The 25,625-nt window shown below is 38.4% G+C and overlaps 2 protein-coding genes across 3 annotated transcripts in view; both read right to left on the bottom strand.

The window, feature by feature from the left end:
- The window catches only part of KIF27 (kinesin family member 27), an 83,581-nt gene extending 83,010 nt beyond the window's left edge, over positions 1-571 (bottom strand). Inside the window, exon 1 of the mRNA XM_054582975.1 lies at positions 447-571. The gene's annotated coding sequence lies outside the window, so the exon portion shown is untranslated. The remainder of the gene's footprint in view (positions 1-446) is intronic.
- A 14,175-nt stretch (positions 572-14,746) lies between these two features.
- QNG1 (Q-nucleotide N-glycosylase 1) lies at positions 14,747-24,925 on the bottom strand. Of its 2 annotated transcripts, none has more exons than XM_054583250.1 (4): positions 24,855-24,925; positions 23,610-23,869; positions 17,714-17,909; positions 14,747-15,481 (listed from the first exon to the last, which is right to left on the bottom strand). In XM_054583250.1, exons 2-4 carry the CDS (start codon positions 23,781-23,783, stop codon positions 15,249-15,251), a joined length of 603 nt encoding a protein of 200 aa, XP_054439225.1. In that variant the 5' UTR covers positions 23,784-23,869; positions 24,855-24,925; the 3' UTR covers positions 14,747-15,248. The 2 variants fall into 2 exon arrangements, with proteins under 2 accessions (XP_054439225.1, XP_054439223.1); XM_054583248.1 differs by lacking the exon at positions 24,855-24,925 and adding an exon at positions 24,353-24,831.
- Between the last annotated feature and the right edge of the window lie 700 nt (positions 24,926-25,625).

The following is a 25,625-nucleotide window of genomic DNA, read 5'->3' as shown; positions in this document are numbered from 1 at the left end:
ACTTAAAATGCGCCAAATTTCAACATCCGGGATGTAAAGAAGGCGGCCTGAGACCTACGAAACGAAACTCCCAAAGTGGGTGGGCCTTCCATACCTTCCAGACCCCGCACTCGGAAGTACCAACCCGAGAAATACACCAGGATCTGACTCAATACCTGTCGATCCCGAATTCCCACGCATCCCTACACCCTCTAACCTTCTCAAAGGGACCCAACTTCCTCCTGTCGCTAGGCGGGGGTCCCAGCACCCCTCGGGCGCCTTCGTCGGCCTCGCCGGTGCCCCAATCGCCCCCCAAGCCCACCTTCGGCGCACCTCCCTCCCCCGAGTGCCCCGCTCCCGGGTGGCGCCCCCTCCTCCCAACGGCGGGCCCAAGGCACGGCAGGACGGCAGGACGCCGCACCGCACCCAACCCCGCTAGCTCATCCGCCCGCCTGCCGCGCACTGACCGGCAAGAGAAAGCCTCGGTCTCCGGCGGCGAGCACAGCGCAGAACCTCTCGATTTCTCTCCACCGCGCCGCCGCCCCCGCCGCCTGCGCCTTTTGTTGTCACGGGTTTCTCCCGGCAACCGGCGAAGCCTGACGCCAACGCAGCCCCCCTCCCAGCCAGGCGTCACGCTGCGCGCCGGCCCCGCCCCCAACCCAGGTCCGGCTCCTTCAGGCTCCAGCAACCCGGAGGTCAGACAAACCGGGCCAAGGCGGAGCTTGCCTCCGGGCACCTGAAGGCCTACCTCCTTGGGTCGCTGAAGAGCCAACACCGTAGGACCCGTCTCAAACTATTGAGCCAAAGTAACCCTCCGAGGCCAGGCACGGCTGGGCAGCCCTTCCGTTATGCCAAGATTGCAGGTTCCATCCCCGGTCAGGGCACATACAAAAATCAAGCAATGAGTGCATCTATGGTGGAATAACAAATTGGTGTCTCTGTGTCTCTCTTTCCTTTCCTCTAGCTCTCTAAAATCAATAGATAAAAATTTAAAAAAGAAAACAAACTTCCCACAGATTTGTAAAACGATGGTGAGACACATTGTGTTTCAACATTTTAGCTACCAATTCATTTTTATTGAGGTAAAATGCTTATAAAATGAATCTTTTAAAAATATATATTTGTTATATTTTCCCCATTACCATTTAGTCTCCTTATACTCCTCTCTCCCCACAATCACCATGGGGAGTGTTGTCCATTTCAATGAGTCCTTTTTTCTTTTTGCTCAATCCCTGCACCCCCTAATCCCGCCCCCCCGCCCCCCCCGCAACTAAGCTGTCATCTGTTCTACATCTATGAGTCTGTCATTGTTTCACTAGTTAGTTCAGTTTGTTAGATTACACATATGAGTGAAATCATATGGTACATGTCTTTCTGACTGGCTTATTTCACCTAGCATAATATTCTCTAGGTTCATCCATATTGTTTCAAAGGGTACAATTTTCTTTTTAACAGACAAGTAGTATTTGATTGTGTAAGTGCCCCATAGTTGTTGTATCCACTCATCTACTGATGGACATTTGGGCAGCTTCCATTTCTTGGCAATTGTAAATAACGCTGTAATGAACATAGGGGTGCTTATGTTCTTTTGAATTAGTGTTTCAGGTTCTTTTGGATATATTCCCAGAAGTGGGATTGCTGGGTCAAAATCTTTTTAAAGTGTGCTATTCGGTGGCATTTTAGACATTCACATTATTGTATAACCGTCACCTCTGTCTCATTCCAAAATATTGCCATCACCCCAAAAGGGAATCCCCACACCAATTAGTAGCCACTTTCAGTCCCTTCTCCCCCAGCCCCTGGCAACCAGTAATCTTTTTTTTTAAGCACATTTTATTGATTATGTTTTCACGGTCATCTAAATTTTTCCCCGATAGCCCCCCTTCTGCCTGGTACCCCCATTCCCTCCCATAATTCCCCCACCCGCTGCACTTAGTTCATCTCAATGCATTTAATGAATGCATTTAAGTTCTGTGGTTTCTCTATTTCCTATACTATTCTTAACATCTCCCTGTCTATTTTGTACCTACCAATTATGCTTTTTAATCCCTGCAACTTTTCCCCTATTGTCTCCCTCCCCCACCCACCCCCCACCCCCGATAACCCTCCAAATGATCTCCATTGCTATGATTGTGTTCCTACTCTGGTTGTTTGCTTAATTTGTTTGGTTTTTTAGATTCAGTTGTTGATAGTGGTGAATTTATTGCCTTTTGAATGTTCATAGTTTTGATCTTCTTTTTCCTAAATAAGACACTTTAATATTTCATGTAATAATGGCTTGGTGATCAGGAATTTCTTTAGATTAACTTTGTCTGGGAAGCACTTTATCTGTCCTTCCATTCTAAATGATAGTTTTGTTGGAGAGAGTGATCCACATTGTAGGTCCTTGCTTCACACCACTTGGAATACTTCTTGCCAGTCCCTTCTTTCCTGCAAAATTCCTTTTGAGGAATCAGCTGATAGTCTTATGGGTACTCCCCTGAAGGTAACTCTCTGCTTTTCTCTTGCTGCTTTTAAGATTCCCACTTTATCTTTTACCTCGGGCATTTTAATTATGATGTGTCTTGGTGTTGACCTCTTTGGGTCCAATTTCTTTGGGATTCTTTGTGCTTCCTGGATTTGAATGTCTATTTCCTTCACCAAATTAGGGGAGTTTTCTTTCATTATTTTTTCAAATACGTTTTCAATTTCTTGCTCTTCCTCTTTTCCTTCTGACACCCCTATGATTCAGATGTTGGCACATTTGGAGATGTCCTAAAGTCTTCTTATAATATCCCTGTGTTTATTGAATTTTTGTTTCTTATTTCTGTACTGGATGAATGTCTATTTCTTCCTTATATTCCAAATCATTGATTTGAATCCTAGGTTCCTTCCCTTCACTGTTGGTTCCTTGTAGATTTTTCTTTATTTCACTTAGTGTAACCTTCATTTCTTCCTTTATGTTGTTGTCATACTCAATGAGTTCTTTGAGCATCCTGATCACCAGTGTCATGAACTCTGCTTCTGCTAGGTTGGCTATTTCTGTTTCTTTTAGTTCTTTTTCTGAAGTTTTGTTCTGTTCTTTCATTTGGGCCATATTTCTTTGTCTCCTCAATTTGGCAGTCTCCCTGTGTTTGTTTCTGTACATTAGGTGGAGCAGCTTTGACTCCCTATAAAAGACACCCATGTGGATGATTGTGGCTTCTTTAAATCCTTGGCTGTTGGACTTCCGTGCAGTTCAATTTTCTGACAGTTCTGGGTGTTACTTGTTTTGAGATTTAGTTGTAATTCTTTTTGTGGTTATGTGATGAGGTGAAGCATGTCTACCTATGCTACCATCTTGACCTGGTTAACTCACCTAGATATTTTTTTGCTTGTGGATAGAGTTTAGGTAATATCACACACATCTGTAGGTGCTTGTTGCCCCTTCTTTCCTGTTAGGAGTATTTGGATCAAAAATTTTGATAAACTAAGTCCTACTGTAACTCCCTTCAATTAGTGATGGTCAGCCTTCCCATCCAATTTTCCTCAAAGGCTAAGTCAAGTGGTACTACTTTCTTCAGATCTGAAAACCCACTGTCTTCCTCCTCTTTATCAACACAAACTGGCATCTTCTACTGTGATAACTGAGAGCACAAACTCTGTTGTCAGTTCATGAGTTCAGATCTGGAACTGCCCCCTTCCTAGCTGTGTGACCTTGGACAAATTCCTTAACCTCTGTGAGCCTTCATTTTCTTGTCTGAGTCAGAATATGTGGAGTGAAGACATGGTTTCGTCATTAATACTTCCATCTCAAACAAGTGACTGGTCTCTGTTTTCCCACCTTTCGATTCTTATCACAGCTACTCACTGAATTTTCTTGTAAGTCCCACTTGCCACCATGAAATTAGGTGCTAGGAGTATCCTTCTTAGTGACAAAGACCACTACTTTACATCTCTCTTTTGGTCACAAACAGTAATCTGCTATCTGCACCCATGAATGTACCTGTTCTTGAAATTTTGTATTCATGGAATCATACAATTTGTGGCCTTTTATCTGGCTTCTTTTGCTAAACAATGTTATATGGGTTCACTCATGAAAGTAGTTTGTATCACTGCTTTCCATTCTCTTTAATGGCTGAAATATATTCCATTATATGGACATACCACATTTAATTTATCCTTTCATAAATTGAAGGAAATATGGGCTGTTTCTACTTTTTGGCTAATGTGAATAAAGCTGCTATGAACATTCAGTTACCAGTATTTAGTTAATGTCTATTTTCAGTTCTTTTGGATATAGACTGAGAAGTGGAATTGCTGAGTCCTATGATAATTCTATGTTTATCTATTCCAATTTAGTTTTAAGAGCCTCAGTGTCTCCCATTTTTGGTAGCACAATGTAAGCATCTTCAGAAACATTCCTCCTCTCATGAAACTTAGGGGTGAAGATGAACGAGAGCTGCTTAATTATTAAATCAAACTATTTTGAATTTTAAATATTCAAAGGTATGAATTTGTTCATTGTTTTGCATTTTTGGAACTCTTTTTTTAAATTACATCTTATTGATTATACTATTACAGTTGTCCCAATTTTTCCCCCTTTGCCCCCTCCATCCAGCACCCAGCACTCCCTCATGCACTCCCCCCACCATTGTTCATGTCCATGGGTCATGCATACAAGTTCTTTGCCTACTCCATTTCCTATACCGTACTTTACATTCCCTGCAACTACCTACTTCATAATCCCTTCACCTCTTCACCCATTCCCCCACACCTCCCTCCCATCTGGCAATCATCAAAACTTTCTCCTCATCCATGATTCTGTCTCTGTTCTTCTTGTTTGCTTAGTTTGTTTTTTAGATTCAATTTCTGACAGATATGTATTTATTGCCATTTTATTGTTCATAGTTTTTATTTTCTTTTTCTTAAATATGTACCTTTAACATTTCATATAATAATGGTTTGGTGATGACGAACTCCTTTAGTTTTTTCTTGTCTGGGAAGCTCTTTACCTGCCCTTTGATTCTAAATGATAGCCTTGCTGGGTAAAGCAATCTTGGCTGAAGGTCCCTGCTTTTCATGGCTTTGAATATTCTTGCCAATCTCTTCTAGCCTGCAAAGTTTCTTTAGAGAAATCAGCTGACAGTCTATGGGAACTCCCCTGTAGGTAACTAGCTGCTTCTCTCTTGCTGCTTTTAAGTTTTTCTCTTTATCTTTAACCTATGGCATTTTAATTATGATGTGACTTAGAGTGGGCCTCTTAACATCCATCTTGTTTGGCACTCTCTGTGCTTCCTGGACTTACATGTTTATTTTGTTTGCCAAATTAAAGAAAATTTTTTTTCAGTGTTCTTTCAAACAAATTCCCAATTCCTTGCTCTTTCTCTTCTCCCTCTGGCACCCCTACAATGCAAATGTTGGACTACTTGAAGTTCAACATTTGTCCCACAGGCTGCTTACACTGTCTTTGTTTTTTAGGGATTCTTTTTCTTCTTGTTCTGATTAGTTGGTTTTTTGCTTCCTTATGGTCCAAATCATTGATTTGACTCTTGCCTTTATCCATTCTACTGTTGTTTCCCTGTAAATTGTTCTTTTTTTCAGTTAGTGTGTCCTTTGTTTCTGACTGGATCTTTTCTATGCTGTTGAGGTCCTCACTAAGTTCCCTGAGCATCCTTATAAACAGTGTTTTGAACTCTGCATTTGATAGATCACTTACCTCCATTTTGTTTAGTTGCTTTTCTGGATTTTTGCTCTGTGCTTTCCTTTGGGCCTTGTTTCTTTGTCTCCTCATTTTGGCAGCCTCCCTGTGTTTGTTTCTATGTATTAGGTAGAGGTGCTATGACTCTGTGTCTTGGTAGTGTGACCTAATGTAGTAGGTGTTCTGTAAGGTACAGTGGCACAGCCCCTCCTATCACCAAGCCTGGGTACTCAAGGTGTGCCCTTCAAGTGGGCTGAGTACACCATCCTTTTGTAGTTAAGCCTTGGATGCTGTGGGCAGGTCAATGGGGGGGATTTACTCAGGCCAATCAGCTGCAAGGACTGGCTGTGACCAATGACCACCAACCTCCACCCTTTATGGAGGATCAGAGTAGGCTGTGCAGGGTAGGCTGGTGGTGTCCCAATGTGGTCTGTAGCTGTTCACTGTGTTTGCAGGCTCTGGGACTTCCTAGGTGGTGCAGCACAAGGTCAGCCCCCACCTGTGTTGCTCACAGCCACCCTGCCTGAACTGTAAAGAATTAGAGATGGCTGCTACTTGTGCTGGGCTTGTAGATTCCCAGGTGAAGCCAAGCTGTGAATCTAAGCTGGCTGCTTCTAGTGCCAGGCCTCGGGCCACTTGGCAAGAGGTACAGGGGCTGGGGGCTCACTGAAGCTGGCTGTTGCTTGTTAGAGAGTATTTAGAAAGTTGTGTAGCATAAGCCAAGACCAGCTATTCATATGGAAAAACCACTGTTAACAGATTTTGTGGACCCATTAGTTGGGTGGGAAGGAGAATCAGGGGATCTGCAAGGCAGGACAAACAGTGTTAGCCATGTTGATAGAGTCTTAGATACAGCACCTGTCTACTAATCTCTGTGGCTCTGTCGGGGGAGGGTTCAGAAAATGACAATGACCTCTGTCCTCCTTTCCCTCTGGGAGAAAGCTGTCCCCCATTTCTTCCCTTGATGCCAGACACTTCAGTTCCTCTCTCTATGCCACAGGTGCCTTTCATGCTGCTACCCTGGTGCTGGATCTCAGAGAGTGTGTCTAAGTTGGTCCATGTGTAGGTTCGTTAAGAGGAACTGCTTAGGACGCCAGAAGTTCCTTCCACTGACTCAATCCCCTCTGGTTTTTACAGCCAGAAGTTATGGGGACTTATCTTCCTGGCACTGGAAACGTTGGCTGGGGGGCCTGGTATGGGACTGGGACTCCCCATTCCCAAGACATCCCTTCCAAATTTTTATCCGCCACACATGGATGTGGGACCAGCCCATTTGGTGTCTGCGCCCCTCCTACCAGTCTGGATGGATGTGATTTCTTTAATTCCATAGTTGTCAGATTTTCATTCAATTCAATTTCTGATATTCCTGAGTGATGGTTGTTCTATAGTTTAGCTGTAATTTTGATGTGCTTGTGCGAGGAGACAAGCAGTGTTTATCTATGCCACCATCTTGACTGGAGATCTGGCTTTTAGAACTCTTTTTTTAAAAAAGTACTTCATGACATTGACAGGTCAGACTGACCTGCTGAGAAAATCTCAATAAATAACAGTATAATTTATTGGGTTGGCCAAAAAAGATTTTTTAGTTTTTTCCATATAATGGCTCTAGTAGTACATAGTTGTCTTTTACTTCATTTGAAACAATTTTGTTAGAGTGTATTGTAACAGCTGTCATATCACATGCATTTAAAAAATATTGTTAATTTTTGTGCAGCCATTTTAATATTGAAAATGGAAGAAATACGCAACATTTTGGACATATTATGCTTTATCATATCAAGAATGTAAAAATGCAACTGAAATGCAAAGAAAAGATATGTGCAGTGTACGGAGAAGTGCTGTGACTGATCAAATGTGTCAAAAGTGCTTTGTAAGTTTCTTGGTACTATTGACATTTTGGCCAGATAATTCTTTGCTGTGGGGCTGCCTTATGCATTTGAAGATGTTTAGCAGCATCCTTGGCCTCTACCCACTAGAAGACAATAGCTGGAAATAGCCAACATACTCAAAGTATCTAAATCAATAAAGTTATTATGAAAATGAAAAAATGTGTCTTTTATTTTATGGAAAAAAAACTAAATGGACTTTTTGGCCAACCCAATAGATTTGAAAATTCCTAGGAAGGCTCAGCAGCAGGATTCAGTAGGTCACATGTTTGCTGAGGAGATCACAAATACCTAACAGGATTGGAATGGGGTATTTCCTGTTGCCCCCAAATTGGTGCACGAAAAGAGGTCACTTAAGTTTCCCACTGTAACTTGAGTATCAGTCATTGTCTCTCTCTCTCTCTCTCTCTCTCTCTCTCTCTCACAGACACACACACACACACAGGATTTATAGCCGCTCAAAGGCTAATTCTACTCTAATTTCAGCCCTATCTCCTTTTAAAGTCCTTGTAAGGAGGACATGAGTGCTAAGAGGGAGAGTCATGAGTCATGGAGTCTTGGGCCTTGCAGGGTAGTGAATAAAGCCTTCCCTCCTAAGTCAAAGGAGGCTCTAAAAGTGGCCTGGAAAGCCCGGGGGAATGGCACTAAAAGGAAACTAGCCTTCAGGTTGGACATGGCAAGAGATGAGGTCTGATCTGCTTTAGTGCTTCTCTAGAGTGAACCAAAGCAAATGAAAGGCAGCACAGAGAGGACACAGAGTAGAGCATCCTGCACTCCCACTGTCCAGCAGGGCAAGAACCTTTCTCCAATCTTGCCCTTACTAATCCATTCTCCACACCTGCTATAGTGATCTATTTAGGACACAAGTCTGGCCACAAATCTGTCCTTTGCCGGTAGCCTTTCTGTAACATCACAGAGAATATTACTTCTTAGCAGTTGGAATGCGAAATCTGTGTATGGTAAGACAATTTTGCCGATAAGATGCTCTGCTAGCCTATGCCAAGATGGAAACTAAGCTTCCTGGGTTTGACTTGGTTGGTACCCAGGCTTCAGAGAAGAGCATGGTGGTATTTATATGAGACCAGGAGAAGAATTACGTGACTGTTCTTGAGAAGGAATGAAGAAGGTGAAGGAAGGGGAAGATGATAGGAAGAGGCTGAATCAGAGAGGAGGAACAGGATAGATGATAAGGTAATTCCAGGGAAAATGGAAGTCACTAATACAGATCTTTAGGTTTTATGCTGTGAGGTATGTGATGTGACCCCTTTCTTCTCTCTCCCCTTTAGAATCTTCAGCAAACTCCACATAGCTAACCAAAACATTTGTGACAGAGAATTGTACACAGAAACTTAAAGATATGCCAGTCCCAGAGTCCAGTCTGGTGATGGATAAAACCAAAACTTGACCATGTGGACCGAGAAGGCAGAGGATTAGAAGAAAGCTAAAGTCTGGCTTGCATGTCAGTGTTTTACCTCATTAATGAACCAAACAATGCAAATTAAAATTAGAAACCATTTTCACCTATTAAGTTGTCAACAACTTACCATAAAGTAATATTGGCAACTGAGACATACACTTTTATAATCCCACCTCTTGTCATCTCTTTAAAAATAGAGATATCAATAAAGAATCATGTACAAGCATGTTCATTATGATATTTATAATAACAAAAATTTGGAGGTTACATATATGTTCAATGAAAGGGATTGACAAGTTAACAATAGTACATTTATAAGAGAGAATATTATGTCCTCATTGAAATCCATGTTTGCAAAAATTTGGTATAAGAAAATGCTTACAAATTAAGGATGCAAATATATAATTTTCTCACCTGAAGAGCTGGGATAAAAATCATGTCTACTTCATAGGGTTGTTCTGAAGTTTTAAAGGAGGAAATAATTGTAAAGCTCACAGAACAGTAAGTACTTAAAAGTTATTAGGTGATTAGGATGATGATAATTTTCTCAGCTTTGTTCAGGGGAGAGATACACATATAAAAAACACAAAATAGTAAAAATATTCAACAAAAGATAACCAACATCAACAATGAGTAAAGTTCATTTTTTTAAAAAAATTTATTGAATTTATTGGGGTGACATTGGTAAATAAAATTATATAAGTTTCAAGTAAAGATCATTTTTTAAAATTTAATTTTTATTGTATTTCCTTCCATTACTATTTAATCCCCTTATACTCCCATCTCCCAGCAATCACCAAACTGTTTTCCATGTCTATGAGTCCTTTTTCCTTGTTGCTCAAGCCCTCCACCCTGTAACCTCCCCACTCCAACTTCCTGTCATCTGCTCTCCATCTATGAGTCTGTCTCTGTTTTGTTTGTTAGTTTAATTTGTTCATTAGATTCCACACATGAGTGAAATCATATGGTATTTGTCTCTCTCTGACTGGCTTATTTCAGTTAAAATAATGTTCTCCAGATCTAGCCATACCATCGCAAACAGTGAAATTTTGTTCTTTTTCACAGCCGAGTAGTATTCCATTATGTAAATGTTCCATAGTTGGTTTATCCACACATCTATTGATGGACACTTGGGCTGCTTCCATTAACTTGTCAATTGTAAATAACACTGCAATAAACATAGAGGTCTTATGTTCTTTTGAATTTGTGTTTTGGGTTACTTCAGATATATTCCCAGAATTGGGATAGCTGGGTCAAAAGGCAGATCCATTTTTAATTTTTTGAGGTATCTTCATACTGCTTTCCACGGTGGCTGCACCAATCTGCATTCCCCCGAACAGTGCAAGAGGGTTCACCTTTCTCCACATCCTCGCCAGCACTTGTTGTTTTGTTGATTTACTGATGATAAATATTCTGATAAGTGTGAGATCGTATCTTGCTGTGGTTCTCATTTGCATTTCTCTGATGATTAGTGGTGTTGAGCATCTTTTCATATGTCTATTGACCATCTGCATGTCCTCTTTGGAGAAGTGTCCGTTCAGGTCTTTTGTCCATTTTTAAATTGGGTTGTTTGTTTTTTAGGTTTTGAGTTTTGTAAATACTTTATAGAATTTTTTAAGGCATGAGGCTCCATGTTTATTTTTTTAAGATTTATTTTTAAATTTTATTTATTAATTTTAGAGACAGGAAGGGAGGGAGAAAGAGAGGGAGAAAAACATCAATGTGTAAGAGATTCTGTTGCCTCTCATATGCACTCCACTAGGGACCTAGTCCACAACCCAGGCATGTGTCCTGACTGGGAATTGAAATGGCAACCTCTTGGTTTGCAGGCTGGCACTCAATCCACTAAGCCACACCAGCCAGGGTTTATAAACTTTTTATATTAACCCCTTATAAGATGTATCGATGAATATGTTCTCCTATTCTGTGGGGTATCTTTTCATTTTGTTGACGATATCCTTTGCTGTGCAAAAATTTTTAGTTTGATGTAGTCCTATTTGTTTATTTTTTCCTTTGTTTCCCTTGCCTGGAGAGATATATCCAATGAAAAATTGCTACGAGCAATGTCTGAGATTTTGCTACCTATGATTTCCTTCTACGATTTTAATGGTTACAGGTCTAACATTTAAGTCTTTGATTTTGAATTTATTCTTGTGTGTGGTGTGAGAAGGTGGTCTGGTTTCATTTTTCTACATATAGCAGTCTAATTTTCCCAATACCATTTATTGAATAAACTATTGTTAGCCCATTGTATGAGCTTACTTCCTCTTTTGAATATTAATTGACTATAAATATGCGGGTTTATTTCTGGGCTCTCTATTCTGTTCCATTGATCTATGTGTCTGTTTATAGGCCAGAACCATTCTGTTTAGATTACTACAGCCTTATAGTATACTTTGATATTAGATAGTGTGATTCCTCCAACTTTGTTCTTTCTCCAGATCACTGTTGCTATGCAGGCCCTTTTGTGGTTCCACATACATTTTTGAAATATTTGTTCTAGTTCTGTGAAATAGTGTCATTAGAATCTTGATTAGAATTGTGTTGAATCTATAGATTGCTTTGGGTAGTATGGACACTTTAATGATATTAATTCTTCCTATCTATGAACACAGTATGTGCCTCCACTTATTTCTATCTTCTTCAATTTCTTTCTTCAGTGTCTTATAATTATCCGAGTTCAGGTCTTTTACATCCATCCTTGGTTAGGTTTATTCCTAGGTATTTTATTCTTTTTAAAGCAATTGTGAATGAGATTGTTTTCTTAATTTCCCTTTCTGTTAGTTCATTATTGGTATATAAAAATGTAACTGATTTCTGGATATTAATTTTGTCCTCCTTCTTTGCTGAATTCATTTATCAGTTCTAGTAGTTTCTTGGTGGAATCTTTGGAGTTCTCTATGTACACTATCATCTCATCTGCAAATAATGACAGTTTTATGTCTTCCTTCTGATTTGGATGCCTTTTATTTCTTCTTCTTGTCTGATTGCTATGGCTAGAATTTTAGTACTATGCTGAATAAGAGGTGAAAGCAGGATATCCCTGTCTTGTTCTTGATCTTAAGGGGAAAGCTTGTAGTTTTTGCCCATTGAGTATGATGCTGGCAGTGGGTTTGTCATATATGGTCTTTATGTTCCTTCTAATCCCACTTTATTGAGAGTTTTTATCATAAATTGGTGCTGGATTTTATCAAATGCTTTTTGTGCATCTATTGATATCATCATGAGGTTTTTATCCTTCATTCTGTTTATGTGGTGAATAACATTCGTTGATTTGCAAATGTTGTACCAACCTAGCATTCCTGAAATAAGTCCCTCTTGATCATGGTGTATGATGTTTTTGGTGCATTGCTGTATTCCACCTGCTAATATTCTGTTGAGGATTTTAGAGTCTACGTTCATCAGGGGTATTGGCCTATAATTTTCTTTCTTTGCAGTATATCTGGTTTTGGAATTAGGATAATGCTAGTCTTCCCCACCCCCTCTCTTTCTGTTTATTTGGAATCAAGATCCAAACATGGTCCACATGTAGTATTTGGTTGATATGTTGCTTAATTCTCTTTTAAGCAGTAACAGGTACCCTCCACCTTTATGAAAACTGTGGTAAAATACACATAACATGAAATTTACTATCAACCATTTTTAAGTATGCAGTTCAGTACTGTTAAGTGCACTCACATTGTTGTACAACTAACTTCCAGAGTGCTTTTTATCTTGAAAACCTGAAACTCTATTCCCTTAAGTTAAACAATTCCCCATTCACCCCTTTTCCCAAACCCTGGCAACCGCCGTTGTACTTTCTGTCTCTAAGAATTTGACTGCTCTAGGTACTTCATATACTGGAGTCATGTAGTGCTTGTCCTTTTGTGACTGGCTTATTTCACAATGTCGTAAAGGTTCATCCATGTTGTAGCAAGTGTCAGAGTTCCGTTTTTAAGACTGAATAATATTCTGTCATGTGGAATAATAACCACATTTTGTTTATCCATTCATACCTTTTTGGACAGTTGGGTGGCTTTCAACTTTTGGCTATTGTGAATAATACTGCTATGAATAAGGATATACAAATAGCTCTTTAAGATCCATCTTTCAAGTCTTGTGGATACATACCCAAAAGTGAAATGGCTGAATCACATGGTACTCCTATTTGTTATTTTCTGAGGAACTACCATGCTATTTTTCAGAGCAGCTATGCCATTTTACATTTCCACCAACAGTGCACAGGCTTCCAATTTCTCCACATCCTTGCCAGTCCCAACTTTTTTTTTTTTTTTTTTTTTTTTTTTTTTACCATTTATTTGTTAAAGAAACTATGCTATTTGTCCTTTAGAATATCTCACATTATAGACTTGGCAGCTCCATCTTTCTGTTGTCATTTAACTTGTTCCTGTATTTCCTACTTTCCTGTAAACTAGTTAGATCTAGATTCTTGATTAGATTCAGGTTCGATTTTTCCGGCAAGAATAATTCACAAATGGGACTGTGTACTTCCTATTACAACACACTAGCAGGCACATAATGGCTGTATATCCCACTTCTAGAGATGTTCAGATTAGTAGTAGGTACTTTCAGCCTAATCTAGCAATTAAAAAAGTTTCCCATCAACATTTTACCTAATGGTTTTAACAGCCATTGATGATCATTTTCCAGGCCTATTATTTCATTAGGGATTCCAAAATGGTAATTTTCTAATTCCAATATTCCTTTTGCATTTATTAACTGAAATTATTCTATAGAGTTTTCCCTCCATCAGATTATCCTGAAATGCAATTAATATAGAAATGGCAGGATACACACTTGATTTTTTTATTTATTGATTTTGAGAATAATTAATTGATCAACCAATAGGAATTTTATTTTGGGGTTGAGTGTGGTGTGATTATGATCTCATAAATTTTTGCTTTCCAAATACCATTTTCATCCCTCAAAATATGTGTTAACTTATTAAATAGCATTGTGACCTAATGTTTTTTATTTAACTCAAGCTTCCTGAAAGTTATTGAGTCTTAATAATTGAATCACATTCTTACAACCAAGGAATACTGATTTATACGCCAACTAACCCTTAGTTCATCCAGAGAATGTCAAAATAAAAATGGCAAGAGGGAGAGTAATTAGGTTTTTCCCACCTCCAGAGAGGAAATCAGATTAGTTCTTTACTTAATCTAACTCAGAATGTAGCCTTACCCTTTTCCTAGATCTTCTTTAGCAGTTCCCAACTTGAAATGATCCGCACCTGCTGAAGAATTCTGAACATACAAAGGTGTGGAAGACAAGGTGGTTTGGGCTGCCTACCATTCGTTTTCCTTTCTATAAGCAGACTTCTATTTCTTCAAGAACTGCAACTGCTCCACATAGGGGAGGTAGAGCTACAAAGCCACTACTTATATTGGTGCAAGTTGTGCAGTACACACCTCTGGGGTGGGGATTGCGGCGGTGGGTGCAGCATTCATATTCCGTCACTGTCATTTGTAAGGTCATGATGACAAGTTTCCAGCAGATGGCAGTAAAGTACTTGGGGAAAGGACACCTTTTTTTTTTATTCACAGGGGGCTGACAAGGCAGATAACAGCAAAAACAAGATTATGTTAAAAGATGGGGGTGAAAGTGGGAAATAAATGCGTGATAGGTAATGAGAGTTATGAAATATAAAGTAAATACCCAAATTCACTGCAAACCTTTTAAAATTATAAAAGGTAAATTCTATTTTAATGAAATGATTCATTCCAGGTTTAAGAAAAGTTTTAAAATTCTTTATTTAGTTCCAGTGCAGTTACTCTGGAAAAGAAAAAAGAAAAAATAACCTAGACAGACCGATACCCTCAATGGAAATCATTATGTGCAAAACTAACTGTCATTACTGACAAAAAGCTGGAATTAAGCTGTCAAGATGATATCTTTATAAGAGCAGCAGCATTTATACAACAAAGACCCTACCCATCCCCTTCTCATACCAAATGATTACGATATATAGAAAATTACACCTTCAGAAAAGATACCAGTTAAATAGATGAAATATTGTCACTGAAGATTAATCACATTATGGCATGATTAATTTTAAGAAATCTGAGATTTAAAGAAAGCATTCAAGTTCCTTCACAATTTCTGTCATGTGTCCACAAAAAGGGAAAACAGAGTTAAAACTAAACAAGAGAAAAAAGGATAAACTTGGGAATACACAGTGATCACAGTGATAAGTCAGGAGAAATTAACCCTACCATCTTCTCTTAATATCAAAGTGAAATTGTATAAATGATTATGTAATATAAAAGTGCAAGTTTTTTTTTGGATCATTTTACACTTTGGGTCAATAATATATGCAACGTGTTCGATGAAATGGAATTCCTTTCATATCTTCCCTGTGATCACGGGCATAGTCCCATAAGTAATAATCCAGAAGAATGGAGTTTATCTCTCCACTAGTTTTTTCACCCTTTTTTTCAGTAAGTTCCAGAAGACAGTCCCGGATTAACTCAACACACCAAAGTGAGCATCCTCTGATTTCCACCTCTTGCCTATTCCCATACGAGAGCATTTCTCCTGCAAGGGGAAAAAAACAAACCAAGAAGCACTAATTGTCAATGATATAAAATCTACTCAGAGCTTTACTATAGAACAAAACACAACTGAAAACTGCAAATCTCAGACTTTATTTATTTTAGTAATTTAAACCATTTCTAAACTCAGGCATTAATTCAAAACTGCAAGTTCAGTTCCACAAGGACAGGGATGATGTCTGGTTTGTTTGTCTCAATATTCCTAGGACTTAGCATAGCACCTTGCACATACTAGCTCCCCAATAAATATTTACTAAATAAATATAAGGTAATCATAAATATAAAAATATGACACAATATTACTAAATTACTGGAAAGAAAGGATTTAAAATTAGGTTTAATGTCGGGGGGAAAATACTGCAAATTTTGGAGGACTCCTAAGGGCCCAAATAAACATCACCTCCCATCCCCACTTGAGAACTGAATATTGTCTTGGGGACACCTTAGGTACATCAAGGACAACTGAGAAAATCAAAGCCACTACTTGCTCAATTGGCTAACTTGAGCAAGGAAAACCATGTGGTCATTATTTGGATTCAGGATCCTTTAGTCAGTTCTGCCTGAATATGGAGCCGAGAGCTCCTAAGTGCTGTCCTGGAGATATCCAGGGAAAGGGAAAGTAAAAGAGATATAAGTGGACCACATCCTCAAGTTTGAAAGAAGTATCACTGGAGTTTAAGAAAGGAAAGTTCTACCTCATCTAGTCAAGCCACTTGTTTTAGATTTAAAAAAAAAGAAATCAGTGTATACACCTTTACATTTATAGTTTCTGTTTCTTTTAGTTTGCTAATAAAGTACTTTTTAAAAAAAAATCCAATTTTGTTTAAATAAACAAGGGGTAAAGAAGTTTGTTCACCCTATGTCAAACTAATTAAGGAGAGCGGTCTCCTTTTATAAGCTGGACAAAATGGAGGCCGTAACAGCTGCAGATGGACATCTGGAAAAGAGTTTCAGGATGAAATGGATGGTAGAAGAAAATTCAGACCACTCTGTACAACTATGCTGGATGGGTCCCTTTTCACCACGGTTTTTCTCACAGTGGCAGAGACAACTGAGTGCTATAAAAATTCAAGAGAAAGAGAAGGAAAAATTGTGAAAAGTTGGGAAAAGCTATGTCAAAGAGGCAGCACTAAAGCGAAAACTTTGTTGATATGTAGGATTTTAACTGAGAAAAACATGTGGTGAAGGAAACCAGGCAAGAGGATATTTAGAGATCGGAATGAGCAGTGTATACATTGGCCAAAGAAAAAATATATATATATCAGCTGGACTATGTCTGTATGTAAAAGGATCCCTGACTGCTAACAGTCGTCCCTTTAAAAGGTATCCAACAATTAATGACCTGAGACATGAGCATTACAACATAAAATGGCTTGTTATTTTTCAAATGAGGAAACAGAAAGAAAAAATCGATTGCCCAAGACAGCATAAAAGCCTGGTAGAAGCAACCATAGGAATAATGGTACCTTTATATTCTGTATTATTCTGTCTTTGGGTGATTGAAATCTATTTCACAAGAGAAAATTATGCAGTCATAAAAACTATCTTTTTTTTAAAAACAAAGAAAAAAGAGTAGCTGAAAATACTGCACCCAAAAGAGAAATTAACATTAAAATTATACTGTATAATTATTTTTCTTATACAAAGAAATGTTTAAAAAACAAAAAGCTAATTTTCACACAAACACAATTATTTGTACTCATATATTATAATAAGGCTTCCATTCTTGAGAATCAATAATTGAATCAATAATGGTAAAAAAAAACAAGCCTAAAAAAGTGAGTAACTTGTGCAAGATAACCCAGTGGCAGATCCTGGAGCCCCCAGACTCGAAATCCAGTACATATTACCTCTGCCCCATCTTTTATTTCACTTCATAGTGTGCTCTTTGGCTTAATTAACATTCTTCAAACACTACACCTGATGAATTGTTTTAGTGTTGTTTACACACCATGAAACATAAACTTATATTTTATTATGATGCTCTGAAATTATAATATCTAAATAGCGCAATTTCCCACATTATACATATTCCACAGTGTAAACAACAAAAAGCAATTTTCTGCATATTTCAATTGCCCTCCCATTTTTCTTTACATGTGTTTTTAACCATATAGTGCTTTTATATAAGGAAAGGAGACCTTTTGTGAAAGAAACTAGAGACTCAACAATAACTTAGAGTATAATGAAGAATGTCTTAATTAAGTTGACAAACCTTTGAGAAGTTTCTCCAGTAGTTCACTAGAGTATTTCAAGGCTCCCAGGTGAACAAGAACCTGAGGTAATCTATAGTCAGCAAACATGGTAATACTGGAGATGTCCTTAAAGCAGCCGAGACCTTTTCCCTCTAACACACTCCATGTATCTGCCACAAGGATTTGGGCCCGTTTGTAAAAAGAAATTCTTTTCCCCTGACAAATGGAGAGAATATAAATGTTACCTGGGAATCTGAAAGCTCTATGAAATGTTATAAAAAGAAGACACACATTGAAAATATTTTTCAAGGGGAGAGTAATATTACTCTGTTGATAAGAATTTAGAGATCTCTTACAGAAAAATGGGGTGGGGGGGTTCTAATAAATACTACATTATCTCTATCACTCCAAATTTACATAGTGTATTTTTCAAGGAACATAAAATACAATGTATGTAATCATGGTACTATTTAGTGTTCTTTTTCAACGTCACTACTTCATGTACGTATTTCTGTGTCACTATAATTCACCTATTTATTAATTTTAATAGCTAAATAGTATTTCTTTAGTAAGTTTCTTGAATTTAAATGTTTTTCTAATTGCAACATAATTTACATTAATTGTATAAAATACAGAAAAGTATGAAGAAAAAATAATCATCCCTAAACTCACCTCTGAAGAGAATCACATTCCTTTTTGACCTGTTTCCTTTCAGATAATATGATTATCTTATTCAGATAATATGATCTACAGTCAGAATTTGTCCAGTCAACCATTTTTAGAAATAGTCAAAGTCAATATGTAACAAAAATAAACTACCAATTCTACTTATGTATGGAAGAAACAAATTTAATAAAGCATTATAAGATAGTGGGCTATAATTTAACTTAAAAATTCTCTACAAAACTACAAGTATAGATCAGTAAAGACTACAGAACAAGTAATTATGATTTACTCCTAGTCCTAACACCAGTGGTAATAATCCCAATCATCTTTTAAAATTGCTTATCTGATAGGCAGAAATAATCAATGTCACTGGCTGCCAAAATATATCCTGATCACCAGTAAGAATGTTTTAATATGTAAATGATATAAGTAATTAAATAAAAATTGAATTCTTCAAGGAAAGGCTCCATATAAAAATTCCTTGAGATGACAATATAGATTCCTTTATTTTCTGAAAAAACTCCAGTGACACTGTGCTCTAGTGAGAAATAACCTAATGTTGCTTAAGCATAAGGCACACCTACTACAATCAATCCAGACCAACTTTTACTAACTAAATTAAACTTTCTAAGGCCAATATTAAGAAATTCAGTATTTTTTTTCCCAGGGCAAACACATTTGCTCATTTTTTTGACAAGGTGTAAAGTCTGTAAAATTGAATGCTGGGGGAACAAATCACCATTAATAAGTATCCTATAGCATTTGGGAATAACCTATATTTCCAAACCTATCAAAGTAGGACAACCTGGCAATTGTTCCTTTATATAAACTAGACTTATATATGGTAATTAGGTTTCTAATTCAAGTCTAGTTTATTAAACAGCAAGACATAAAACAATTTACAAAATAAAATTGTATATAAAATACAATTATTATATCATAATGTTTACTATGACAGATAGAAACTACTCTATGTTTAACAAGATTCATAGAGCAAACTGGAAAAAAAATCAATGAACCAGCCCTGGCTGGTGTGGCTCAGTGGACTGAGCTCTGGCCTGCAAACCAAAGGATCCCCTGTTTGATTCCTGGTCAGGGCACATACCTGGACAGTGGGCCAGGTCCCCAGTTGGGGGTACCAAGAGGCAACAGATACATGTTTATCTCACACATGGATGTTTCTCTCCCTCTCTTTCTGCCTCCCTTTCCCTCTCTCTGAAACCAAATACATCTTTAAAAAATCTACAAGCCAGATTTATATAACAAAATTAGTGCTAGCTTCTAACAAAACATAAATTGTCACATCATGGCAACTGTTTCCATGGTAACCAACTACTATATCATAAAGATTAGCTCAGGCTGGTGTGACTCAGTGGATGGAACGTCGGCCTGGGAACTGAAAAGTTGTTGGTTTGATTACCCATCAGAGCACATGCTGGGTTGCGGACCAGGTCCTTCTCTCACACATTAGTGTTTCTCTCCCTCTCTTTCTCCCTCCCTCCCTTCTCTCTAAAAAATAAATAAATAAAATCCTTTTTTTAAAAAATTAATTAAGATACTCCTTAAATATATACGATTCAAGTGAGGACTGAAAAAATAAATTTAAATCACCTATAAAACATTTTCTTAAAAGATGATATGGTTTTAATAATCAAATGATCTTAGTAATCAAATTCTACATCTCTAAAATATTAACTGATATTACTGAAAATACCAGCAAATCCCATAATAATAATTCCCTGTATGTTCCATAATATTGCTTTGTGAATAAAATTTTTCCAAATAGTACCTTTAAAGTGATTGACAGTGAAAAACGCTATGACCATGAGTTATCTTCAAATTTATCACAAATTAGAAAGATCAAGAATTACAAATGCTTATGAGTAGCATAAAACATTATCTATTAAAATGTTTAAAAACTATTTTTCATGCATATTTAACAGTATGTCAGAGTAAAGATGACAGACTAAGGAAGCCAATTTATTAATTAGGACTTTTACATAGTACTGCATCCTCTAAATCAGTCACCTGAAGAGCTTAAAATAACAGCTCTTCCCACTGATCAGAATCTTTGAGGGTGGTGCACTGGAAATCTAACTGAATTTTACAGCTTCCTAACTGATACTGGGGCATAGCCAGGCTGAGAAATCACCAATCTAAATCTGTCTGAATTAAAATTTCCTAAGTACATTAATTTGTTTATATCTAAAAATGATAATCTCAGTAAATCAGTATGCATTAAAAAATAATCATGATTATTTTTCTGCAATTTGTTAAAGATTTTAAAATATAGCAACAAATACCATAACCATGTTCTGAAGGGGTAGGGAAAAGGGCACTCTCACATGCTGCTGATGGTCATCTTTGTTATCATCTTTCTGAAGAAGAGTTAGCATTTTATGCATTATAAGCTGGAAGATACTGGCTATGCTCTGACTCAGCATTTCCACTACTAGGAATCCATTCTAAGGAAATAATTATGGATGTTCAACTGTTGTGCAGCATTGCTTATTATCACATAAAACTGAAAACAATAAGACATAAAATTTAATTTAAAAAATAAACTGTGTATCAAACACAATGATTGTGGTAAAATAGTTATGGGACTGTGCATCCATACACTGTCATACCGTGAAGCCATAAAAATTATACTAAAAAATTGTACTGTAAATTTTTATTGATACAGAAAGATGTTCATAATATGTTAAATTTTGAGTTTATACTTCATGATACTAATTCTCCCCTGCCTGCATGTATACACATGCACACACACACACAGAGAAAAAGACCAAATTTTAATCAGTGGTTTCCTCCTAGTACAATAGACTGCTTCTCTGTACTTTACAAATTCTGTACTTAATGTTTTACTTTTGCAATTAGAAAATTTTAAACCATTAATAAAAATATTTAATTTTAACATTTTCTGAATTTTGAAGCAGTCCCAAAATTGTTCATTAGAATTCTTCCAGATTTGGAATTACACAAAGTGCTTTAATTATTTGTGTATCTTTTATATGACTATATAAAGATAACTAAATTGACTAATCAAAGCATTAAGTGAGCACTCACTATGTGCTCAGTGTTAATATGAGGTATCATAGGGATTACAGAAATATAGTGCTTTAGGTAACACTAATAATAGTCTTATTGAAAAAAATGAAAAAATACAATATTCCTTTCAAAAAGTGTTGATATTTTGTATTTTTTTATCCTCACCCCTTATTGAGGATATGCTTATTGATTTTGGAGAGAAAGGAAGGGAGGTGGAGGGACCGAAAGAAACATTGATCAGCGTGCCCCAACTGAGGACTGAATCCACAACCCAGGTATGTGCCCTGACCGGGAATGGAACTTGTGACCTTTTGGTTTATGGGATGATGCTCCAACCAAGTGAGCCGTAACAGCTGGGACAAGAATTCATCCATCGATGTTAAATTTAATTTCAGTCCATCTTCTACTACAATCATGTGGATTCTGGAATATGTGGATTCCTAGCAATGTGAATGGCAGTTTGATTTCTTCTACACACTGTTTAATACATGATGGGGGAAAAAGTAGGCTTACGGTTGTTTATATAGAAAATAATACACTAATTAATAAATAATAATACAAGAACAAACTCCGTGTTTCACATATTCATATTGTAAACCTACTTTAGTCCAACCTTGTATATTCAAGTGGCCTGAATGATTAGGCTGAGGAGCTGAATCCATAATTTCTTGAAAAACAAGGCTGAAATGACATACTCTGAAAACAAGGATAAATCTCAAAGTAGCCTCTGCATTAGCAAAATGGTTAATCAAAACAGAATGAAGTTCAACAGGAAGTTGATCTACAGCCTCTTTTCCAGGAATTGCCACTGCCTCTGCCTCATCCACATACCCCTGAAAGCCACACTTCATTGGTCATAATCCCTGATTGTCCAATCATCCCTTGCCCAGGAGTTTTAGAGAGGAACCTGAGAACAAGTCTCTCTCACTCCCTCTCTCTGGTGGTGAAGCAGTAAGATGGAAAAAGCTTGTCTACTTCACGGAGAAAGCTGGTCCACAATAAGAGAAAAATGGAGTCAACAGAAGCTAAGAGAAGAGACTGAATCCTGATGGCAATGAGTCCTTGATCCTGGATGTGCCTATCCACAATATCTATCCAAAAATTCTTCCTTTTGATTAAGACCTTTCTAGTTTTGTGTCTGTCACTTGCAATTAAAAGAATCTTTATACACATAAACAGGCCACCTCTCACTTTACAGTAGAACTAAAAAGCTAGCTATTGACTAAATGACCTAAGACAAACTAGTTTAACTTTCTTTTTTGACTGGTTCCTGATGGAAAGGGGAAAATTTGTTCTGTGTCCGTAGGCCCCACAGAGCTGTTTTATGGCTCAAATGAAAGTGTATGTGCAAACACCCTGTAAATCATAAAGAACGATTTAACCAATATTGTTGATAATTTTAGTTGTTGAATTGTGATTACAAAAGAGTAGCTTTAACATTGAAATCTGACATAGATTAAACTATGTGACTCTGCTGAAGTTATTTTCAATTCTTGTCACAGTTAAAATACATGGTGATAACAAATTCTAAAAATTTTACAAAAACAAAATCCAGGTGTACACTGGGAGGGTATACAAAATGTTCACCAGTTTAAAAGTAAATCTCTTTAAAATTTTTTGTACCATAATGCAAATAATACTGTTAAAGTATCCTGTGCATGAAAAGGAAAATGCACAGTATATATACATTAGAACTTTACAAAAAATATTAGAGAGAATTTAGTATGCGCTCTATTTTCACTCAATGAAGTAAATTTTTTAAAAGATTTTATTTATTTATTTTAGAGAGAGAGGAAGGGAGGATGAGAATCATCCATGTGCAAGATAAACATCGATTGCTTGCTTCTTGCATGCCCCCAATCAGATCTGGCAGCAAAAATGTTTTTAAGTATTAAAAGGACCTCCTTATCCCGAAGAGAGAATATCATGTTGAAAGTCCACTGTTTTTTTAGGTTTGAAACATTTCACAAGGACAATGAAAAAAGGCCAAAAAAATAAAGGGAATATGCTGATGCGAAATGCTAAGAGAAGTAAGGTCTTTGAAACACTGCTTAATTGTTGCTGTCCCTCCTTCACAGGAACGAACTTCAAAATTTAAGTTTTTATTCTCAAAAGGAGTTCCGGAAGTAAAAGTTAACAATTAAAAGAGTTGACAATGAAAAGATCAGAACTGTAAAATCCCCAAAAGAAGCAGCTCACCTCAAACTCGGTCACATCTCTGTAAGAGGGAAAGCTTTCAACTACCAGATGCATTAGCTGCTGTGCACTTTTTTCACTTTTTCGGACACAATTAAGAAAAGAGCCTTCAAACTTCTCAAGCAGAATTTTCCCGGTTTCATTGAGAATCCGATGCCTCTCTTCTATCAAAGGCATGGGAAAGTCAGTGTCAGAACGGAGTATATGCCGAACCTGATCCAGGGTCACTGTGGCATAGTACGAAGCACTGGTTATTGGTATCCCTTGGGGAGAAAACAGAGGAACAGTGTCATGATTTTATATTCACTAGGCCCTTGCTTTTACAACACACAGTTAATATGAAACTAAATGGGTGTTAGAGGAATTAACTAAAAGTGGATGAATAAAATATCAGAAGCAAACCCCTCATTTTCTATTTGTTCATGTGTACTCATTCGCCAATTTCTATTGTAATATTACATCAAGTGTATTTTGACAAAGTAAAATGTTATGTATCTGTCCCCTTTGTTTTTCAGATTTCATCAGACTTATCTCCGATAGTACGTATTAGGATCAGTTCCCACTGAATAAGGATTTAACGCCAGCTTCTTATCATACTTTTATTTTAAGCTGACAGGCTGGCAATGAAGAACTTCAAGTTCGCCTTATTAACACATTATTCCATCTTCCAGCCCATTCCTGGGGCCTCTCCCAATAAAATGAAGCCTCAAAGGATACAGGGTCTGACCAGCAAAAAGGGCACCAACCTTCGTCCAGGGCTCTGTTGATCGCGGCGCACAGGGACCAATACCCGCTGTAGGTTCTGCCCCTGTACCCCACCAAACATTTGTGCTCATCGCTATCCGACCAAAAGGAGAAGTTGAGCGTGTCCGCAACGAAAACCCAGTTGACTGCGGCCTCGTCGGCCGACCTAGGGTTCAGCTCATGAAGGGCCTTCCAGGCCTCCAGGCGTAACTCCGGCCCCGAGACCTTGGGGATAAGCAGCTCGGCCACCCGCCGCACGCCTCCGCCGTCAATGAACACATCCCGACTGTTTTCCGCTATGAATTTTGCGGACTCCCTGGGAGTTAGGGGACCGTCCATATCACCCCTCCTTTTGGGGACTAGGGAACAACGCTTTTGCCAGCGGGCTAGCCAAACTCACTTCCCTCTATTCCTCAGCGCCTCTACCTCCCTATGCAACGTGAGATCAATGCCCTCCCTGGGTCCCGCCCTCGCCCCCCGCTCTCCCACCGCAGCTGCACCCACGCTGCTTTCCGAGGCGGCTGCTACGCTAAGGAACTGCGAAGAACGCAGGGACTAGAGCCCCGCTACAGCTGCAGGCACTTCCGGGAAAACGGCCACGCCCACACGCTCCTGGGCGCGCGCCCGGGGTCCATTTCCGGTTCTGCAGGCCGGGAAATAGCCCGGATGGGCCAAACGCGCGCTCTCCGGGAGTTGTCCACCGTAAGCCTTGAGGCTGCGCCACTTTTTCCGTGCTCCACCCAACCTTCAGGCGGGTGGGATTGCAGTGTGTTTCAGGGGTCGTGGTCGCGATGACTCAGCCGGTGTACTGCATTTCCATCACTTGGCTCCCACTTCTCCCCGGGAGGGCGAAGCCTGAGCTTGACGCCTTCGACAATGCCTGCAACCGCATCCTTGGGTCGCGACCAGCATTATGGCCTTGGGACTTGGTGCGCAGGTCCAAGCCGCCCCCAGACTGTGACAGGGGTCCACGGTCCCCCTCTCCCCAACCCCAGGCAGACACCTTCTTTTGCTAAATTCGTGGTCCATTTGGAGGCGGAATGAACGATCAATTGGAAAGTTTGGAGAAATGAATGGATGAGGCCATGACGAAAGCAACGAATAATACCCATTTTGCAAGAGAGGCTGAGTGGTTTAGTGGTTGGTCCCTAGTCACAAGAATGGCCCCTGTTCACTCACCCCCAAGACTGCAAGCAACGTTTATCAGTGTGAACTGGTATTGCCAAGCAGTGACTTTGTCAATAGCCTTACTGAGGAGAAAGTGGAAGTAGTATT

Source organism: Pteronotus mesoamericanus, unplaced genomic scaffold (assembly GCF_021234165.1).
Source record: "Pteronotus mesoamericanus isolate MK-2021 breed Mesoamerican mustached bat unplaced genomic scaffold, CSHL_Meso_final contig_73, whole genome shotgun sequence".
Taxonomy (NCBI): Eukaryota; Metazoa; Chordata; class Mammalia; order Chiroptera; family Mormoopidae; genus Pteronotus; species Pteronotus mesoamericanus.
Note: the sequence above shows the minus strand (reverse complement) of the source record. Positions and strands in the feature narration are given on the sequence as shown.